Source organism: Elgaria multicarinata, chromosome 2 (assembly GCF_023053635.1).
Source record: "Elgaria multicarinata webbii isolate HBS135686 ecotype San Diego chromosome 2, rElgMul1.1.pri, whole genome shotgun sequence".
Lineage (NCBI taxonomy): Eukaryota > Metazoa > Chordata > Lepidosauria > Squamata > Anguidae > Elgaria > Elgaria multicarinata.
This window is the reverse complement of record NC_086172.1, coordinates 169,551,111-169,571,266: the sequence shown is the minus strand read 5'-3', so window position 1 is coordinate 169,571,266 and position 20,156 is coordinate 169,551,111. Positions and strand designations below refer to the sequence as shown.

At 45.5% G+C, this 20,156-nt stretch overlaps 1 protein-coding gene across 1 annotated transcript in view; it reads right to left on the bottom strand.

Annotated features, from left to right (window-relative positions):
- AKT1 (AKT serine/threonine kinase 1) overlaps positions 1–20,156 on the bottom strand; it is a 150,683-nt gene that overhangs the window by 30,656 nt on the left and 99,871 nt on the right. The window contains exons 4-9 of the mRNA XM_063118146.1: positions 19,757–19,868; positions 17,808–17,955; positions 14,091–14,222; positions 12,968–13,033; positions 7,951–8,019; positions 4,811–4,936 (exon numbers count right to left, since the gene is read on the bottom strand). Coding sequence (XP_062974216.1) covers positions 4,811–4,936; positions 7,951–8,019; positions 12,968–13,033; positions 14,091–14,222; positions 17,808–17,955; positions 19,757–19,868 — 653 coding nt within the window. The remainder of the gene's footprint in view (positions 1–4,810; positions 4,937–7,950; positions 8,020–12,967; positions 13,034–14,090; positions 14,223–17,807; positions 17,956–19,756; positions 19,869–20,156) is intronic.

The window sequence follows — 20,156 nt, the reverse complement described above, 5'->3', positions numbered from 1 at the left end:
CGCCCTTCAGCCAAAAAAGGTTCTCAAGGCGGCTTACAAAAATATTTCTTGACAGTCCCTGCCCACAGGCTTACAATCTAAAAAAAAACATGACACAAAAGGAAAGGGAATTGGGAGGGAGGAGGAAAAGCAAAGCAAATTCAGGAACTACATTCTTAGTGGGGAATCATCCGCACGCAAAGCAGATGGCTCCCCATTGAGCCAGTGTCCCTTCCTTTAGATAAAGCACAACGAGAATCATAGAACAGTCGAGTTGGAAGGGGCCTATAAGGCCATTGAGTCCAACCCCCTGCTAAGGCAGGAATCCACCTTAAAGGGAAAACAGAGTACTCTTTTCTCTACTTATCCCAGCTGTTTACTTGGCTTAAGCTCCTGGAAGTCTCAGGCAAGAGTGAGGCCTACTGCACCACCAGCTACCTGGTCATTTTAAGCAGAGATGTTGGGCAGGGACTCTAGCTCAGTGTGATAGAGCACCTACATTGCATGCAGAAGGTCCCAGGTTCTATCCCCAGTGTCTCCAGGTAGGGCTGGGAAAGAATCCTGTCTGAAACCCTGGAGAGTTGCTGCCAGTCAGTGTTGACAGTACTGGGGTAGACGGACCAACGGTCTGATTCAACGTAAGGCATTTTTAATAAGTTGCATAGCAATTTATATTAAAAAAAAATAGGTCTGCAAGCTTTAATCAGTAAAAGTATTTCTGTCAAGAAATACTTTTGTAAGCCGCCGTGAGAGCCTTTTTTGGCTGAATGGCGGCATAAAAATCCTTAAATAAATAAATAAATAAATAAATAAATGTGATTACCCAGCAAGCCAATAGGATTAATTGTTTGGGGGCAATTTTAATCCATGAGCCTGAAAGTTAAGAGCACACTAGTTGTTGTTGTTGTTTTCTGAGGTCAATTTTGAATCTGGAGGTGTTGCCATAATATGAAGTGAAAAAGAAAGCTTTAGGAGCGATTTCCTTCTCAGTATAAGGCAGCTTCCTATGCTCTTATGGGATTGGATCTTTCTATGCAATACACATGTTCTACCTCTGAGCTATGGCCGGCCCTTGGTAGCTTGCAATGAGACAACACTGTGGCTGGGTTCACACAACAAGATAACCCACCAGGTTTTATTGTCTGAACGCAGAGCGTTTTTCACAAGGTGGCTTACTAACCATGCAGTCTGGTTTATTTTTCTCAAACAAGCCACCTTGAAAACCCCTGGCTTGTTGTTGGGTTGTTCAGGGTGGTTAACAAGCCACACTGCATGGTTAAATAGCAACCATGCGGAAAATGCACTGCGTTCAGACAACACAACAACCCGCCCTGCAGAAAACACACAGTGTTCAGGCAACACGGTAAGCCAATAGACAACAAAGAAGTTAAGGAAAAAGATTAAAAATAACAATTTGATAGACTGAATAGCAATATTTAAAAATAATATATACAAAGCATTCTATCACATGTGCAAAAATACAGTCAATCCATCAGACAATTCAACAAAGAATGCTCAGTAAAGTTGTTTCCATTGGCCAGATGCGTTTCGACGCAAGGTAACACAGCCTGCGGAAAACACGCTCTGTTCAGACAACACGATAACCCATGGTTCAACAACAACCCACAATGGTGTGTTGTGTGAACCCAGCCTGTGTTAAATGCAGAAAAATACTCTGGCGGCTGTGTGCATATATGTCTGTCCCCTCCGGCAGTCCCAGGCCAGAGACCAGGCAAGGGAAAGCAGTTAGTTAGCACTGCCGGCAGCAGCAGAAACAGCGTGGGCAGCAGGGTGAGGGGAATGCAGGGTGGGGCCAAGTGTGGGCTGCAGGGGGGCGGGGGGCAAGCAGAGCAGGGAATGGGGCTGTACGCCTCTTCAACACTCATTTCCAAAGCTGATGAGGTGTATCCATGGCAGCCAACGGTGACAATGCACGCATGTTCAGGTGCTGAACGTGGCTGCCTGTCTCCCGTCAACAAAACGCACGGCTTGGTTTTGTCAAACAAACACAGAAGAGCGGGGGCAGGAGGAGAGAAGGTCTGTATGAGTAGTATATACCCAACGCCGACAATTTGTACAGGTTGTTTAGGACTGCCAAGGGCAGCGCTCCATAATCTACAGGCAAATTCTGCTGCGCACGGACTCCTTAGGCACGACACAGAGCAGCATCAGAATCAGAGCCGGCTGTGCAGCGAAGAGGGATGCAATGACTTGACCCCCACACGCAACGCTGCTGTCAACATGTAATAAGGTTTATTATTTGTCCCCCCTGCCCCAAACACAACTTGATGGCCACTGAAAAGCGTAGGCTGGGCAGAGCCATCGTATAACTGTTTTGCCATGAAGCCAAACAGGAAGCGATTTTCATAGAATCATAGAATAGCAGAGTTGGAAGGGGCCTAAAAGGCCATCAAGTCCAACCCCCTGCTCAATGCAGGAATCCACCCTAAAGCATGCCTGACAGAGGGTTGTCCAGCTGCCTCTTGAAGGCCTCTAGTGTGGAAGAGCCCACAACCTCCCTAGGGAACTGGTTCCATTGTCGTACTGCTCTAACAGTCAGGAAGTTTTTCCTGATGTCCAGCCGGAATCTGGCTTCCTTTAACTTGAGCCCATTATTCCGTGTCCTGCACTCTGGGAGGATCGAGAAGAGATCCTGGACCTCCTCTGTGTGACAACCTTTTTATATCAGGTCGGACTCTATGTCCATCTATGTCCCCCAAATGCCTATTCTGACTAGCGGTAGCTGTCCAGGGTCTCCAGCTTGCTCAGGGTTCTCTCCCACTTAGCTATATGTCCTTCCTATAGCTAAGCCAGGCACCCATTTTAATAAGTGGCATAGCACTTTATTAAAAAAAAATGGGGCTGCAAGCTTTAATCAGTAAATGTGATTACCCAGCAAACCAATAGGATTAATTGGATACGGCCAATTTTAATCCATGAGCCTGAAAGTTAAGAGCACGCTGTTTTGTTTTATTCTGAGGTCAATTTTGAATCTGGTGTGCTACCGTAATTCGAAGTGAAAAAGAAAATATTAGGAATGATTTCCTTCTACCATTGAACGATAACTTCCATTTATTAAGAGGTCACATTTCCTTCAAATTCTCAAAAAGGGGCCGGTTAAATTTAAATTTAACTGTTTAAAATCAATTTCTTTTTAAGAACGGGCCATTAAACATTTAAAAAACTTTAACAAGCAGACAGTCTGAATAAAAATCAGCACTAATCTGAAAATGTCTCAATGACCCCGGCTTTCCATCGCAAGCTACAGGGATTTGCCGCCTATGCAGACATTAAACTAGCCACTGCTCATTTGCATATGTTAATTTACGGAGGTAAAAAAAAAATTAAAATTGCTTCTTACGGCAGAGGCTGGTGGCTCTGCTGTAGAGGCATTCAAGAGAGGCAACTGGACAACCATCTGTCAGGTATGCTGTAGGGTGGATTCCTGCATTAAGCAGGGGGTTGGACTCAATGGCCTTAGAGAACCCTTCCAAATCTACTATTCTATGTTTTAAATTCGTAATTTTGCATTGCTGCTGCTTTTATCTGGTTGAGATTTTATATTGTATTTTATATTATGGTTTTGTACTGTTGTTTTATACTTTGAATGTTTTTAATTTGTGAACTGCCCAGAGAGCTCCGGCTATTGGGCGGTATAGAAATGCAATAAATAAATAAATAAATGATGTCAGTGGGACGGTGAATCCACTCCGGGTTTCAGTCAGAACCAGACAGAGCTTGAAAGGAGCTCTGACTGGTTCTAACTGAAACCCGGAGCGGATTCACCACCCCACTGACATCAGAGCCACCAGCCTCCACTGGCTCCTTAACTAGAGCCAAGGTTAAAAGAAAAATAGACCCAAAACATCTGGAATGGGGTGTGGAGAGATAGAGAGAGAAATCAACCCACAGGCACCAGTTTTAGGATCAGCCGGGTTGCACCCGATACAATCACTGGCAGTATCCAACCTCCAGCAAGCCAACCTGGGGCTCTCCAGATGTGTGGGACTTCAACTCCCATCATTCCCAGCCAGCAGGGACCTTGCTTGCTGTGAATGATGGGAGTTGCAGCCCAACACATCTGGAGGGCATCAGAATGGAGATAATACTTGTATATGGACCCTATACAAATCTATGGTGTGACTACACTTAGAAAACTGTGTACAGTTCTGGTCACTGCACCTAAAAAGGGATATTGTAGAACTGGAAAAAGTGCACAAAAGGGCAACTAAAATGATTAAGGGGCTGGAGCATCTCCCCTATGGGGGAAGGTTACAATAGCTGGGATTGTTTAGCCTGGAAAAAAGGAGGGTAAGAGGAGACATGAAAGAGGTGTAGATAATTATGCATGGTTTGGAGAATGTGAATAGGGAGACACTTTTCTCCCTCTCTCAAAATACTAGAATGTCCTCCCATGAAGCTGATTGATGGGTGATAAAGGACAAATGCAAGAAAGTACTTCTTCATACAGCACATAAACTATGGAACTCGCTACCACAAGATGTAGGGATGGACACCCACTTGGATGGCTTTAAAAGGGAGGTTGGATAAATTCCTGGAGGCTATCAATGGCTACTAGTCCTAATGGTTATGTGCTACCTCCAGTAGCAGAAGCAGTAAGCCTATGTACACCAGTTGCTGGGGAACACGGGTTGGAGGGTTCCATTGCACTCATGCCCTGCTTGAAGGGTTTCCTGGGGGTGTCTGGTTGGCCACCGTGAGAACAGAATATTGGACTAGATAGACCCTTGGCCTAATCCAACATGGCTCTTCTTAAGAGATGATAAAGCAAAAGCTGCCCCCCAAAACTCACCGCTTTCCATCTACGTACCTTTAAATCTCTGTAAACCACGTTCTTCTCTGAATGTAGATAGTCTAACGCCGATACAATCTCAGCGCCGTAGAATCGGGCACGGTCTTCAGAAAAGACACGCTCTCTTGATAGATGGAAGAACAGCTGTAAGGTTAAGCCCTTGTCAGACTTAGTTTGTGTACTACAGCATTTAGACCTATAATAAGGGAGGGATTGTAGCTCAGTGGTAGAACTTGCAGCAAGTCCTGGGTTTGAACACTGACACCTCCAGATTAAAAGAACAGGGAGCAGGTAATAGTGAAGACTGACCCTTACCTGAGTACCTGCTGAGCTGTTGCCCATCAGAACAGACAATACCAGGCTAGATGAACAAATATTGACCTGGTAAAAGGCATTATCGTATCATTCAGCCTCCCGCAACTCGGTGGCCTCCAGATATTTTGGTCTTCAACTCCTATGAGCCCCATACAGCGAGGCCAATACATAGGATTCATACAAAATACTAGAAATAATCTCTTGCCTCAGTCAGAGCTCCCAAACAATGGACTGCAAAGACATGAGTGGTTTTCATCTTAAACCACGAACCTGGTTTGGCTCCCTTCACTTACTCCTAAATTGAACGTTGCATAAGCAGGGCTTTGTCTATCCTACATTAAAGACACTGAAACTCTGCACCAAAATAATCCAAATTAGAAATTGAGGGCATCATCCTATGCGTGTTTAGACAGAAAAAAGGCCTACAATTCCCAATATGTCCCTGCTAGTCATGCTGGCTGGGGCATGCTGGGAGGTATTGGCCCTTTTCCTGTCTATTTATTTTATTTTATTTTATTTTATTTTATTTTATTACATTTATATACCGCCCCACAGCCAAAGCTCTCTGGGCGGTTTACAACATGTCTAAACACACATAGGATCGTGCTTTAAAAGAAGCTACATTTCTACAATCTGTATAAATTATGCAGATTGATAACTGATGTAAGATTGTTTATTTTGCATAATACAGGGGTGGGGAAGTAAATTGGGATGGGGGTTGGATGACCAACTAACCAATCAGCCCTCCTTGGAAGAATGACATAAAGGGGCATTGGTTACGCCCCTGACGTAATTTGGTTCTGAGCGGAGCCCGCACCGGGCGGCGGACCCTGCATTGCTGCATGATGGCCTCCCTCGCTGGGGAGGGCTGGTATGCAGCAACGACGCCCCAACTGAGCGGGAGGCTAGAAGAGGGCAGCAGCCACTGGCTGAGCATGGTGCCTTCCCCACTGGGGAGGGCGCTTTAATGTGTCAGTGGCTGAAGGTAGGGTGACCCTATGGAAAGGAGGACAGGGCTCCTGTATCTTTAACAGTCGTATTGAAAAGGGAATTTCAGCAGGTGTCGTTTGTATATATGGAGAACCTGGTGATATTCCCTCTTCATCACAGGTGCCCTGTCCTCTTTTGTATCTGGTCACACTAGGCAGGGCTCCTGCAGCTTTAACTGTGGTGATGAAGAGGGAATTTCATCAGGTTCCCCATATATACAAATGACACCTGCTGAAATTCCCTTTTCTATGCAACTGTTAAAGATACAGGAGCCCTGTCCTCCTTTCCATAGGGTCACCCTACTGAAGGAGCATTCCAGGCACTGGTTCAGCCGGTGATGCTTCATTCACTTGCACTGCCCTGTTTGTGATTGGAGATACAGTGGGAATTCGAGGCCAAGCCCTGCCTGCCCCTTGCAGGAATCCACGAAAGTGCTGCATGTCAAATGGCCAACTTCCGCGGGCTGGATAAGGCCCAAGGGCTGGAGCTTTACATGGAGCTCAAGTTAAAGGAAGCCAGATTCCAGCTGGACATCAGGAAAAACTTCCTGACGGTTAGAGCAGTACGACAATAGAATCAGTTGCCTGGTGAGGTTGTGGCCTCTCCCACACTAGAGGCCTTCAAGAGGCAGCTGGACAAGCATCTGTCAGGGATGCTTTAGGGTGGATTCCTGCATTGAGCAGGGCGTTGGACTCGATGGCCTTGTAGGCCCCTTCCAACTCTGCTATTCTATGATTCTATGATTCTATGAGCAGGAGATTGCTCGGTCTCTTCAAAACCGGATGTGTTGAAATGGGGGAGACTCCCAGAAGACTACATGGCAGCATCTCCTGCACTGTGTGTTTAGATTTAGACGGAGACGATAGGTTACGCCAGTCTTCCCCCACCTGCTGCTCTCCAGTGGTGGTGTGCTGCAACTCTAGAGTTACCGTATGGAAAGGAGGACGGGCCCCCTGTATCTTTAACAGTTGTATAGAAAACGGAATTTCAGCAGGTGTCATTTGTATGCATGCAGGAACTGGTAAAATCCCCTCGGTATCTCAACAGTGAAAGCTGCAGGAGCCCTGCCCTCTTGACCAGATACAAAAGAGGGCAGGGCTCCTGCAGCTTTAACTGTTGGGATGAAGAAGGGAGTTCACCAGGTGCTGCATGCATACAAATGACACCTGTTAAAATTCCCTTTTCTATACAACTGTTAAAGATGCAGAAGCCCGGTTCTCTTTTCCATGTGGTCACCCTATGCAACTCCCACTGGCCATGCTGGCTGGGAATTATGGGTCCAACATATCTGAAGGCTCCTGCTGGAGGGAGGCTGGCTTATACCCACTTTTGCAAGACAGGAAACTGCAGTATGTTACCTTTTTATACTGATTTGGAAAGGGGGAATACAGAAAAACCAGAAGGACCAAGCCCCTACTTTCACATTCTTCCCCATGGCCAATGGCAAATCAACAGCTGCCTTTCCACCACAACCTGACCAAGGCTACGCAGAAGTCAATAGAGGACATTCTTCTTGCTCAAGGCTACAGCTCTTCTTACACCTCAGTGACATGTAGGAAGACTCGGCCTGAAGTTCCCTTAAAAAAGGAACCGCATTGAAGCTGTATTGACAGGTCTGATTGACAACAACTCTCCAGGGTCAAAGGTCTTTCCCTGAGATCCTTTCAGTTGGAAATGCCAGGGACTGAAGACTTATTCATTCGAAGCAAATGCTCTACCACTGAGCAAGGGTCGATTCTCAAGAGCCTCTTAAAGAGGCTTGCTGTGACAAACTTTGAAGATGCCCAACCTGCTAAAACAGCACACAAGGTCAAACACCAAAAGCATTTGATCGAGGCGAATGTGAACCTTACCTCCCCTCCGTTCGCATACTCCATAACAAAGCACAAACGGTCATGCGTCTGAAAGGAATATTTCAAGGCCTATAAAAAAAGGATAAGATATATTTGTTAAAAAAAAAGAAGTGTTTTTATTTTACAAGTGTTCATTAAAGGTTACATCAACCTGAGTACTCAGAGTGAGTTATTGGTACAATTATTTGGTTGCCTTCATTTCGGCATTACCGCCAGGGAATTAGGGTTAAATCGAACCTAGAATCAGTTACCTAGGGAGGTTGTGGGCTCTCCCACACTAGAGGCCTTCAAGAGGCAGCTGGACAACCATCTGTCAGGGATGCTTTAGGGTGGATTCCTGCATTGAGCAGGGGGTTGGACTCGATGGCCTTGTAGGCCCCTTCCAACTCTACTAGTCTATGATTCTACGCCACTGGTATGAGATTGTTAAACAGGACTGGCCAATGGGATTATATTATGGCAATACTTTAGCATCTGTACTGGCTACAAGTCCATTTCCGACCCTGATGTAAACTGCTGATATTAACATTCAAAGTCCTGAACGGCTTGGTGCCAGGCTACCAGAGGGATCCATCAACTCCCATATACACCTGCCTGGACTATAAGATAGTTTTCAGTGGTCCTTCTCTGTGAACTCCTGCCAAAGGAAGTGAGGTGGGTGGCTACTAAGGAGACAGCCTTTTCTGTTGTGGCACCCTGGTTGTGGAATGACCTCCTCAGAGAGGCTTGCCTGGGGCCTACGCTGCCCACTTTTCAGCACAAAGTCCTTTTTATTTTCCCAGGCATTTTCGTTTTTCCGCTTCTGTTCTAAACCTGGCACTGTAGTTTAAATCTTTGCACTGCTGCTAGGTTCGATTTCATTATTATTCTTATTTTATACCATAGTTTAAAACTTTTATAGTGTTATTTTATTGTGTTGTATTTTATGATTTTAACTGTTAAAAGGGCTTTCTCCGCTGTGGCACCCCGGCTGTGGAACGAGCTCCCCAGAGAGGTCCGCCTGGCGCCTACACTGTATTCTTTTTGTCGCCAGCTGAAGAACTTTTTATTTTCTCAGTGTTTTAACATCTAAATTTAAACTTTGCTGTTTTAATTCTGTATTTTACTCCTATATCAATTTCTGCTGTGTGGTTTTATCCTGGTTGTGCTTTTTATATTGTATTTTGTATTTGGGTTTTTAGCTTGTTGGATGTTTTATTATGTTCCTAATGGTTTTAATTTTTGTGAACCGCCCAGAGAGCTTCAGCTATTGGGCGGTATAAAAATTTAATAATTAAATAAATAAATAAACTGTTGCAAACTGCCCAGATAGCTTCGACTATGGGGCGGTATAATAAATAAATAAATAAATTCCCATCAGCCCCACCCAGCATGGCCAACAGTAAGGGATTATGGGACTTGTAGTCCAAAATATCTTGAGGTCACCAAGTTGCTTATCCCTGTTTGAGAGTATCCATGAAATTTGTTTATTATAGATCCCCCCTTGTGCTCTTTGCTGCAGCTCCATGGACGGCAGCCAGCCAGCCAGCCAGCCAACTGAGACACTCCATCAAAATAAATCCACAGTCAAGCCGCAAACACAGAACGTGCAAAGAAGGCTGGCTGGGGAAGGCCTCTACCCCGCTTCTTCACTCCCCCTGCCTAACCCCCCACCCACCCCCGTCCCACTAAGAGCTGGTGCCTCCTCGCGTCACGCACATTCCTACATCACGAGAACGGCCCTCTGTTTTGTTTTACTTGGGCTGCGGCCCAGAAGTTACAGCTGGGGTTTTCAGAGCCAGAGAAGCAGTCACGGCTTCAGCTTTAGATAAAAATAAACATATCCATAAATAATAATGGATTTTACAAGGCACCATTTTCAGGATCCATAACAAGATGTTTCTCCCTTCCAACCCTGGCAAGTCCTTTGGGAGACCCACAACGGGTTACTAATTAATCACTGATCATGGATCACTTTGATTCTCTTAATTAGGCATTTATTACTTTTTAAAGTCAAAAAGGTACGCATGATCCTAATTGATTTTATTTTAGCCTTACTATTTTCAGAAGCCGCTATGATTCCCGCTTTGCAGATAGAAAATGGAAAAAATGGGAAATGCAGGCTTACTCAAAATTGGTGAGCTACCATTTCATATTATTTATTTGTTTTACTTTTATATCCTGCCTTTTTTCCTCCAAGGAACCCAAGGCGGCTTACAAGGTCCTCCTCCTCCTCCTCTGCATTTTATCCTCACAACAACAACAACAACAACAACAACCTTGTGAGGTAGGTTGGGCTGAGAGTCTGTGACTGGCCCAAAGTCACCCAGTGAACTTCATGGATGAGTGGTGACTAGAACCCGGGTCTCCTGAGTCCTAGTCTAACCTCTACACCAGACTGGCTCTCACAGTTCTCAGTCCCAGGTTTAATGCTCTAGGACAGGGGACCACTACTTTCCCGCTATTCTTTATTTAATAAGCAAGCTAGACCAAAGGGTTCCCAACCTTTTCACATCAGTGGGCATATTTGGATTTTAAGAGAATGCTGTGGACACTCTCACAAAATGGCTGGCAAGAGAGCATGCCCATTCATAAAATGGCTGCCGTGGTGGCATGGCCAGTCGCAAAACATTAATTTCCCAGAAGGTAAACTGGTGCAACTATAAAAAACATGCCCAAGAGATGTGGGGTGTGTGTGCAGAGCTCTTAAAACATAAACACACTCCTTTGAACCCTAATCAAGATGGTACTGGAGGGCAGCACTTCATTTTGCAGCATGGCAGCCTCCCAATTAAACAAAACGATTCAAAAAAACATAAAAAATAAAAACGGAAGGAGCAAGGAGCCTGATGGGTGCCAAGAGAGGCAGCCATGCGCAAACTGTTGCCCACGGGCAGCACGTTGGAGACTTCAGGCCTAAGCCATGCCACTAACAGGATGCAAAAAGGGCCAGGTTCAAACAAGAGCCTAAAAGTAGGGGGGGGGGGCTTACTGTAGGGGGCAGGGCATTCTCACGCTGCAAAGCTCTCCACTGGAAAAATCTTTAAAGAAGTGCAACATTTCTATTCATGCCTGGAGACTGGGAAGACCAAAGTTTCTCACTGCTTCTGACCTTCTCAACCACCCAGCACAGTCAAGAGACAGTGGAAGGGCTGTCGCTGGGTTCCCATGCTTTGCATGCAAGCGATTCTACGTTCAGCCCCTGGTATCTCCAGGTAGGGTGTCTATCGCTAAGCCAGGAAAGCTGCTGCCAGTCAGTGTACGGTGCCCTCCAGATGCCTTCATCTCCTATCAGCCTCAGCCAGCATGGCCATTGGCCAGGAATCTTGAGTGTTATAGTACAAAACTTCCAGAGTGCCAAATTGGGAAAGGCCGAGGTGGATTGACTAAGGCAGTAGGCTACGCTCCGATGAGTCTTTGGATCTTCCCGGAAAGATCCCAGATGCAGGGCGGTCTTTCTCCAGGCAGAGGATCCCTCCCCGCAGGAAGTGTGCACCACAATTCCTCCCTCCTAAATGAAGGGATAGCAGCAGGGAGAGTGAAGTAGGGACGGTGTTTTCAGGCTGGCTTTGATGAGTTCCTCCAACAACAAAGGGTGTAGCCTGGCCAAGTATTGGCACCCGTCATGGATACAATGCATGTTTAGGCAATTAGCAATTGTGGTTGTTGAATGGTCAGTTCTAAAATTAGTGGTAAGTTCCCGACCGGGAGAGCTTGAGCTAGGAAGACAAAAGAGCAAACGCTTTCTCTTCCTGATGGTTGGGTGGGCACCACAACAGTCGGCCAGTGGATTAAAACAAAACTCCAGATTAAGTCAGGTGGTTATGAAGACGCTTGATTGAGAAATTAGGGACATTCCAAAGATAAATGATGGGCCAGGAGAGAAGCTTTTGTAAAAAATAAATAAATAGATGGGCTCACTACAAGGATGAATGCTGGTTGAGCTTTTTTATTGTATTTTATATTATGGTTTTATACTGTTGTTTTATATTATGAATGGTTTTAATTTTTGTGAACCGCCCAGAGAGCTCCGGCTATTGGGCGGTATAGAAATGTAATAAATAAATAAATAAATAAATAAGATGAATGCGGAAAGAGAGACACACTCTGGTGCTATTAAAACAAAATCTGATCTTTAATGGAATTCATTTTATTAATTCTTCGGTTATTGAACATACTGGAGAATTTATTAAAGATAAGATTTTTTACCAGCACCAGAGTGTGACTCTCTTTCCACATTTGTTTTGTGGTGCTTTCTTCCTCTTTTCTCCACCTCACTTCAAGGATGACGCTGCAAAAATAATAATCAGGGATGTATGTCAGTGGGCTTGGGAGTGTTTATTTATTTAGATTTTTTTTATTATTTTATTTTTAATTCGCCCGGTAACGCATTTTCTCTGGGTGGATTACAAATGGTTAAAAAACTAAAATGCCACACAACAATTAAAAATATGAAACGCAATACAAATATTTAAAAGAATAAAATACAATATATTGTAAAACATTAAACAGCACAGGAATCGATAATCAGCCATAAAAATCCAGAACTAGACCTCTAAAATGCCTGGGGGGGGGGGGGGGAAAGACTTTGTGTGGCACTGAATAGATAATGCAGGCCCCAGGTGAACCTCTTTGAGGAGTTTATTCCGTAAGTGGGGTGCCACAACTGAAAAGACCCTCTTGTTGCAGCTGTCCATGAAGCTCCCTTCGGTGGGAGTATCTGGAGAAGAGCCTCTGAAGAGGACTGCAGATACACGTGCGAGCAGACACTGCGTCAGAAAAGCTTAAAAAAAAAAGTTGTGGCCAACTCAGGTCACTGTGTATTTAGAGGTGCACACCTTCCTGAAATCTTAATGCTTTGAATGTTTAGTACAGGGAAACTCCAGCGTAGCCCTGGCAAACGTAACTGCTGTCTAAATGGAACACACTCCAATCTGGAAAATAACTACGCCTCTGAGATCCGCTTCCATGAATGAATGCAGCTGAGGAAAAGCCCCGTCTCACATATAGTAGACTTTCTTTGAGAGAGAACGCTCACCGTTAAGAAAGGATGTCTGGAGTTCTGCAAAACCCGGTTTTCTGTCAAGGTATGAGCCACTTCGTCCTGCAATACAACCCAGTGAAGTCGGGAATAAGCAACAACTCTTGCATTTATATAATCTCGCTAAATATATAAACAAAAAGAACTGACAATGTTATGATTAGCCCTCGCAAAAAGTCTTACAAAATGAAACTACAAAAAAAAAATCCCAAGTCCATTCGACCCAGTTAAAACTCTCTCCCTAGGACAGCGTGTTTAAGCAGCGGAGGGGAGAGTGTGTCAGGATGAAAGCCTAAAGCGGGTCTTGAACTGGTGACCCGAGGGAGGTCAGGTGAGGATTCTAGTCATGCATGACCAGCCAACACTAGCCCTAAGGACAAGACTGCAGGAGACCAACCACACAAATTTAGGGAGGGGCCATAGCTCAGTGTGACAGAGCACCTGATTTGCATGCAGAAGGCCCCAGGTTCGATCCTCGGCTTCTCCAGGTAGGTCAAGGAAAGAATCTTGCCTGGAAAGCTGCTGCCAGTCAGAGTTGACAATACTGGGTTAGATGGACCAATGGTCTGACTCAGTATAAGGCAGCTTTCTATGTTCCTATGAAAGCTCTGAATAAAAGACTAGAGTACAGTGTGTTTGTGTGGGAGAGGGGGGTGGGGAACTCTATGACATTCTGAGTCACAACCTCTCCCTTTGTGTGTTCAGACTTTATTAGTATTTATTTATTTATTTATTTATTTATTTATTTATTTATTTCAGTTATGCTATGCTTTGCAACAGTTTGCCAAGCACAGATCTCCCTCCCCACAGCTTCTTTTTATGGCCCACCTTAGCTGCACAAACCGTAGCTTGCTCGGTTCTGACGTTATGGCAAATGATGGTTTCTCATGAAAGAGATAATCGTGGAATGCACAGAAGGAGGAGGGAGAGAAAGGAGAATGGGCACCCGTGGGCTGTTCGTACAATAGCAGACCGTGGTTTGGTGTGATGCCTACACTGACCCTAGGCGACCCCGACCTCACTGCTCCTCGCTTGCTACAGATTGCCTCCCCTCAGGCTTTTGCGCCACCTCTTCCCATACTACTATCAGATGAGTCAGAGATGAACCTGCCCGTCCTACCTTCGCAACAATGACTTCCTTCTTCAGGATTTTCATAGCATAATACCGTCCAGTTGCTTTTTCTTTCACCAGGATGACCTTTCCAAAAGTACCTTTTCCCAGTAGCTTCAGATACTCAAATTCATTCATAGTCTGTCGGAGACAGGTTTAAAAGGCTTAGTGAGAGTGACAGGCCAACATTTCCAAAAATATATGCGAAGACCAACTGCTTCGAGAGCTTCTGCTTTTATATGGAAGACTACAGGGAAACCTCAGCCGGTTATCTTCCAGAACATACAAGTTCAAAACTACCCTCGCAACTGAACAGAGGCCCCAACTTCAATCGACCCAATCACATGATCCAAGGATATGAATCAAACTGGTCTGAAAGATTACAAGACCAACTTGTCCTATATCTTGTTCCCCCTACAGAGGCCAACCAGATGATTCCAGGAAGCCCACAAGCGTGGCGTGATGACAAGAGATGCAAACCAAGAGGTCAACCCAGCTGCAGGAAAAACAAAGACGAAAACAAAAGACAGCGGCCAAGATCAGCTCCAGGATTTGGGGACCTCGTAGCAGGGTGCTGTCCTAGCCTCCATGGCAGCTGTCATCGACGTTTTGCTGCAATGCAATATGACGTATGTTCTGGTGCATTGTGGGTAAAAAAGGGGGATATCATCCTATTTTTAGAACCACAGCGTTTGGTTTCACCTACAGTGCGCTGAGAGATTCAAGCAGCAGCGGAGGGCCCAGCGTTTGCCCTATCCCGCCATGGACTAGGGAGGCCTAACAGCCACACAGATTGGCAGTTCCCAACTTGTTTCCTCATCAAGGGGATGTTTGTATCCTGATTAAAGATCGCTCCCGTGCTGCAGTTCGCCAAAGCAGATGTTTATACAAGTGAATGTTAACGCCACCCCCATCCCTTGCAGACTGAAGTGGTTCAGCCTGCTTGACTACCTCAAGAATAGTGGCGTAGTGGAGCCAGCAGATTTTTTTTATTAGGAGAGACACTGACATCATTTGCCCCCTCCCAGAATCCCCTGCTCCCTCTGAACCTAGCTCCAATTCTCACAGTGGCTGGGAGAGGGAGCATTCATTTTCCCAACAAGGATATATTGTTCCCTGTTGTAATCGGGAGAAGGTACATACGGGAGAAGGAACGCCTCCTCCCGTATGTACCTGACCGGACCCTAAGGTCATCCTCAGGGGTCCTTCTCCGCGAGCCCCTGCCAAAGGAAGTGAGGCAGGTGGCTACCAGGAGGAGGGCCTTCTCTGCTGTGGCACCCCGGCTGTGGAATGAGCTCCCTAAGGAGGTTTGCTTGCCACCTTCATTATATGCTTTTAGATGCCAGGTGAAGACCTTTTTATTCTCCCAGCATTTTAACAGTCTATAAATAAATTTTAACTTGGTGTTTTAAATTTGTAATTTTGCATTGCTGCTGTTTTTCTCTGGTTGAGCTTTTATATTGTATTTTATATTATGGTTTTATACTGTTGTTTTATACTTTGAATGTTTTAAATTTTTGTGAACCGCCCAGAGAGCTCCGGCTATTGGGCGGTTTAGAAATGTAATAAATAAATAAATAATAAATAAATAATCCAAAGTACTCTTGAATGGGCAATTTAGACCCATGAGCTTCACAAAAGACTGATTCTTGGTGGAGATGAACATGGCCAGGGCTGGTTCCTTGATATGGATCAACACAACTGCCTGAATTTTTGGATTCTGCTTTTTGGGGGGGGGGGGCATGTGGCTATGGAGACTGCCATGATGAGCTCCTACACTTCCAAAATCACCATGAACACCATCGCTCAAGAGTCATTCTGCTGCCTCCACAGGCCAGCCCTCAATTCTACATAGACTCATCTACCAAGGAGCCCCAAATGTTTCATGGAGAGGATGCTGATTGCATATTCAGGTGCTCACACCGCAACTCATTCTAGGCATCAGCCAGGCCATAGCAGTTTTACTGTCACCCCCAAAGAGTGTGCTCTTTAAAGCACCCCTGCAGCTGTATAGCTTGGGGGTTCGTAGCTTGGGGGTTCTTTTAGATCCATCATTGTCACTTGCGGCTCAGGTGACCTCAGTGGCACGGAGTGCCTTCTACAAACTCCGGTTGGTGGCCCAGCTACGCCCCTATCTGGACAGGGATAACCTGGCTTCAGTTGTCCCTGCTCTGGTAACCTCCAAGTTAGATTACTGCAATGCGCTCTACGTAGGGCTGCCTTTGAAGACGGTTCGGAAGCTGCAGCTCGCGCAAAATGCAGCGGCCAGATTGATTTCGGGAACCAGAAGGTTTGACCATATAACACCTGCTCTGGTCCGCTTGCACTGGCTGCCTGTATGTTTCCGAGCCCAATTCAAGGTGCTGGTTTTGACCTATAAAGCCTTACATGGCTTGGGACCACAACACCTGACGGAACGCCTCTCCCGATGTGAATATACCCGGTCACTACATTCAACATCTAAGGTCCTCCTCCGGGTGCCTACTCCGAGAGAGGCTCGGAGTGTGGCAACGAGGGACAGGGCCTTTTCAGTGGTGGCCCCCAGACTGTGGAATGATCTCCCTGACGAGGCTCGCCTGGCGCCAACGCTGCTATCTTTCCGGCGCCAGGTTAAGACTTCCCTCTTTGCCCAGGCATATGGCGGCACATCTTAATCACCCACATGTTTAGTTTTTAATCGGTTTTTAATGCTTTATGTGTGTATGTTCTGTGTTTTAGTTTTAAATTTTGTATACTTATTTTTATCTCAATTTTAGAATTTCTGTAAACCGCCCAGAGAGCCCTGGCTATGGAAGCGGTATATAAGTGTAATAAATAAATAAATAAATAAATAAATAAAATATTGCAGGGGCAGATTGGCCATTATTGGGTAAGCTGTCTGTAACATTCCACACCCTCGAACCAGGGGCTCTTGACAGCAGGGGCCTCACATCTTTCTCCTACATCACTGGGGCAGCTGCCAGGCAGAGGGAATCTTCCAGCAAGTCTTCTGGAAGGATTTCTGCTGCACTACAGTGCCACCCCTGTAACGGCCAGAGACGGTACTACAGCTTTGTCAGCTCAGCCAGACCAGGTGCCCAAAGGGACCAATAGGAGCCTAATGACACCAGGCTTGATTCTTTAGCCTGATTCTTCTCTCATCCGTGAGAGAAGACGCTAGGCAGACTCATTCTGCCTCATCCCACCCTCCCTCATCTTCCTGTGCTGGATGGAGCCTGACTTCCCAACCCACCTTGGACCACACCATCTGCTTTCAGTCCTTTGGGTCCTGATCTACCTGTTCTGGAATTGGACCACTGGCTATTTGCCATGCCATTTGCCTCTGACCCTCCTGGCCCATATTTTTAAATTTATTTATTGTATTTCTACATTGCTCTTCCAAAGCCAACCAAGGCAGTTTACAAAACAATGAATACATCAGAAAACAAAAATCATAATAAAATAGTAAAACATGAAAGAAGCAAGCTTAAAAACCATAAAGCTTGTTCTCTGTGACTGATCTTATCAACAAGGAACCCCTGCTGAACTTCCAAGGAATCTCAGGAGTTCCTGGAACACAGTTTATAAGCCCATTGCTATGGAAACTGAGGACGTAGCATCTGCACACTCCAGATGTGTTGGACTGCACATTGGCCTGCTGGTTGGGGATGGGTGGGGAGTGTAGAAATTAAACACATATGGAATCAAACACTGTGGGGAAGATGGTCACCTTAATGCAATACTTACTACTTTGTGTTTTGGTTTTGTCATGGAAATTTCCATTTCTTCAGCACCCGAATTATCACTGGGGGAACCGGATCTAAAATCCATGATTTCTTCCTCTTGTTTCTTAAGGCTGTCTGCTACTGTTTGGATGGCTTTTGTCCATTCTTCCCTAAGAAAAAGAATCTCTGCTTTAAAAAGGATTCACGTAAGAGGTGATGTGAAACACTTCTTTGCCCAAAGCCCCAGAGAAGCCAAAGTAGACAATATTGACTTGGACCGGGGGGGGGGGGGGGGAGAGAACCTTGAGCCCGGGGACCAAATACTGCCCTCCTGGGGTCCCAATCTGGCTCTCCGGCCTTCCCCAGAAGGCCCCACCCCATTTCTTGAACACCAATAGTTCAGTAGTTTAACAACTTCTGTGCACCTTCTTCCCCCTTCTAAAAGGGGTCTGGAAACAAAGCCCTATGAAGAGAGACTGAAAGAACTGGGCATGTTTAGCCTGGAGAAGAGAAAGTTGAGGGGAGACATGATAGCACTTTTCAAATACTTGAAAGGTTGTCACACAGAGGAGGGCCAGGGTCTCTTCTCGATCATCCCAGAGTGCAGGACACGGAATAATGGGCTCAAAGTTACAGGAAGCCAGGTTACGGCTGGACATCAGGAAAAACTTCCTGACTGTTAGAGCAGTACAACAATGGAACCAGTTACCTAGGGAGGTTGTGGGCTCTTCCACATTAGCGGCATTCAAGAGGCAGCTAGACAACCGTCTGTTAGGGATGCTTTAATGCATTGAGCAGGGGGTTGGACTCCATGGCCTTATAAGCCCCTTCCAGCTCTACTGTTCTATGAGGTTCAAATGACTTTAAGTCTTCCTTATTGGCAGCAATAACTTTTAAGCTAAAATAGGCTGGTGTTTTGGATAGTTTTGTCTCACCCATTTTGCCTTCAGCCCCAACCACCGCTGGAATATGGCACCCGAAGAGCTTCTCCAAAACGAAATCCAGCCTTTGGGCTGAACCAATTTCAACACCCCCTGGACTAGACTGATAAATAGTTCGACCTGTATAAGGCAGTTTCCTATGTAACATTTCTACTGGGCAGTGCAAAGCAAGACTGTGGCTTGATGGATCTACCTAAGCAAGGAACTCAAGAGAGTGGGCAGCACCGCTGTGAGGGGAGAAACCCAACCCAACTCTAAATAACAACCGATCTCATATTTGAGAATTGAAGTCAGCAGGTCGAGGCCTCACCTTCTGAAATGAAGAGGAATATACTGGAGGAAAACTTTCCCCAAAGGTGCTACTTTGGGCAATGGATATGTTAAAGCTTTAAATGGTGATAACTGGCATATCAGCAGGAATCACTATCTTTACTCTTCGGATATTTTTAATTCTGCTTCATAGAATCATAGAATAGCAGAGTTGGAAGGGGTCTACAAGGCCATCGAGTCCAACCCCCTGCTCAATGCAGGAATCCACCCTAAAGCATCCCTGAAAGATGGTTGTCCAGCTGCCTCTTGAATGCCTCTAGTGTGGGAGAGCCCACAACCTCCCTAGGTAGCTGATTCCACTGTCGTACAAGCGTATGTTTTCAAGGCTATTATATAAGGCAGTCTTCCCCAACTTGGTGTTTTGGACTACAATCCCCACCATCCCTGCCATACCAGCTGGGAATAATGGGAGCTGTAGTCCTAGACAACAGTAGGGTACCAATTTGGAGGAGTCTGGTATAAGGCTTAATGCCCACCGCCAAATACAGACACAGATACAGAACAATCAGTTCCTTGTGCAAGAACTCCCACTCAATTTGATAAAAAGTGAACTTCATGGGAAATGAGACTCTAAAACCCACCGCACCAAAGCAATAGTAGGGGGGAAAAAGCTTTGAGAAGACGCAGCACACTAATAACGCTGAACATTTACATCTGCTTTTGCAAGTTGCTTTCGTATTTAAGTCTGAAGGAAACGTACCGTTCCTCTGGAGTCTCCACATGAAACGTCCTTTCAATTACTGTGGTCCACTGGAGGCATCGAATGATGAATGTGTTTGGCTTAGGTCTCTCTGTCTTCATCAACTGGCACTCTACCACAGATCGAGGGAGGAAAGTCATGGTACGTAAGCAGGTTTAAATAATCATTTGTCTTTATTCGTATCTAGCAAACTGTTGCGATTAATCAGGCATGGAAATCTCTGTAAGGAGCTCTTCAGGAGAGAGACAGCAGACCAGGCTACTGAAGAAAAGTAGATAAAGGCTGAGTTCACACAACATGTTAACCCACACTCAGTGGTTGAGTGTGGGTTATTGTTGAACCGTGGGTGGTTTGTTGGACTGTGGGTTAGCGTGTTGTCCAAATCCAAGACATTTTCTGT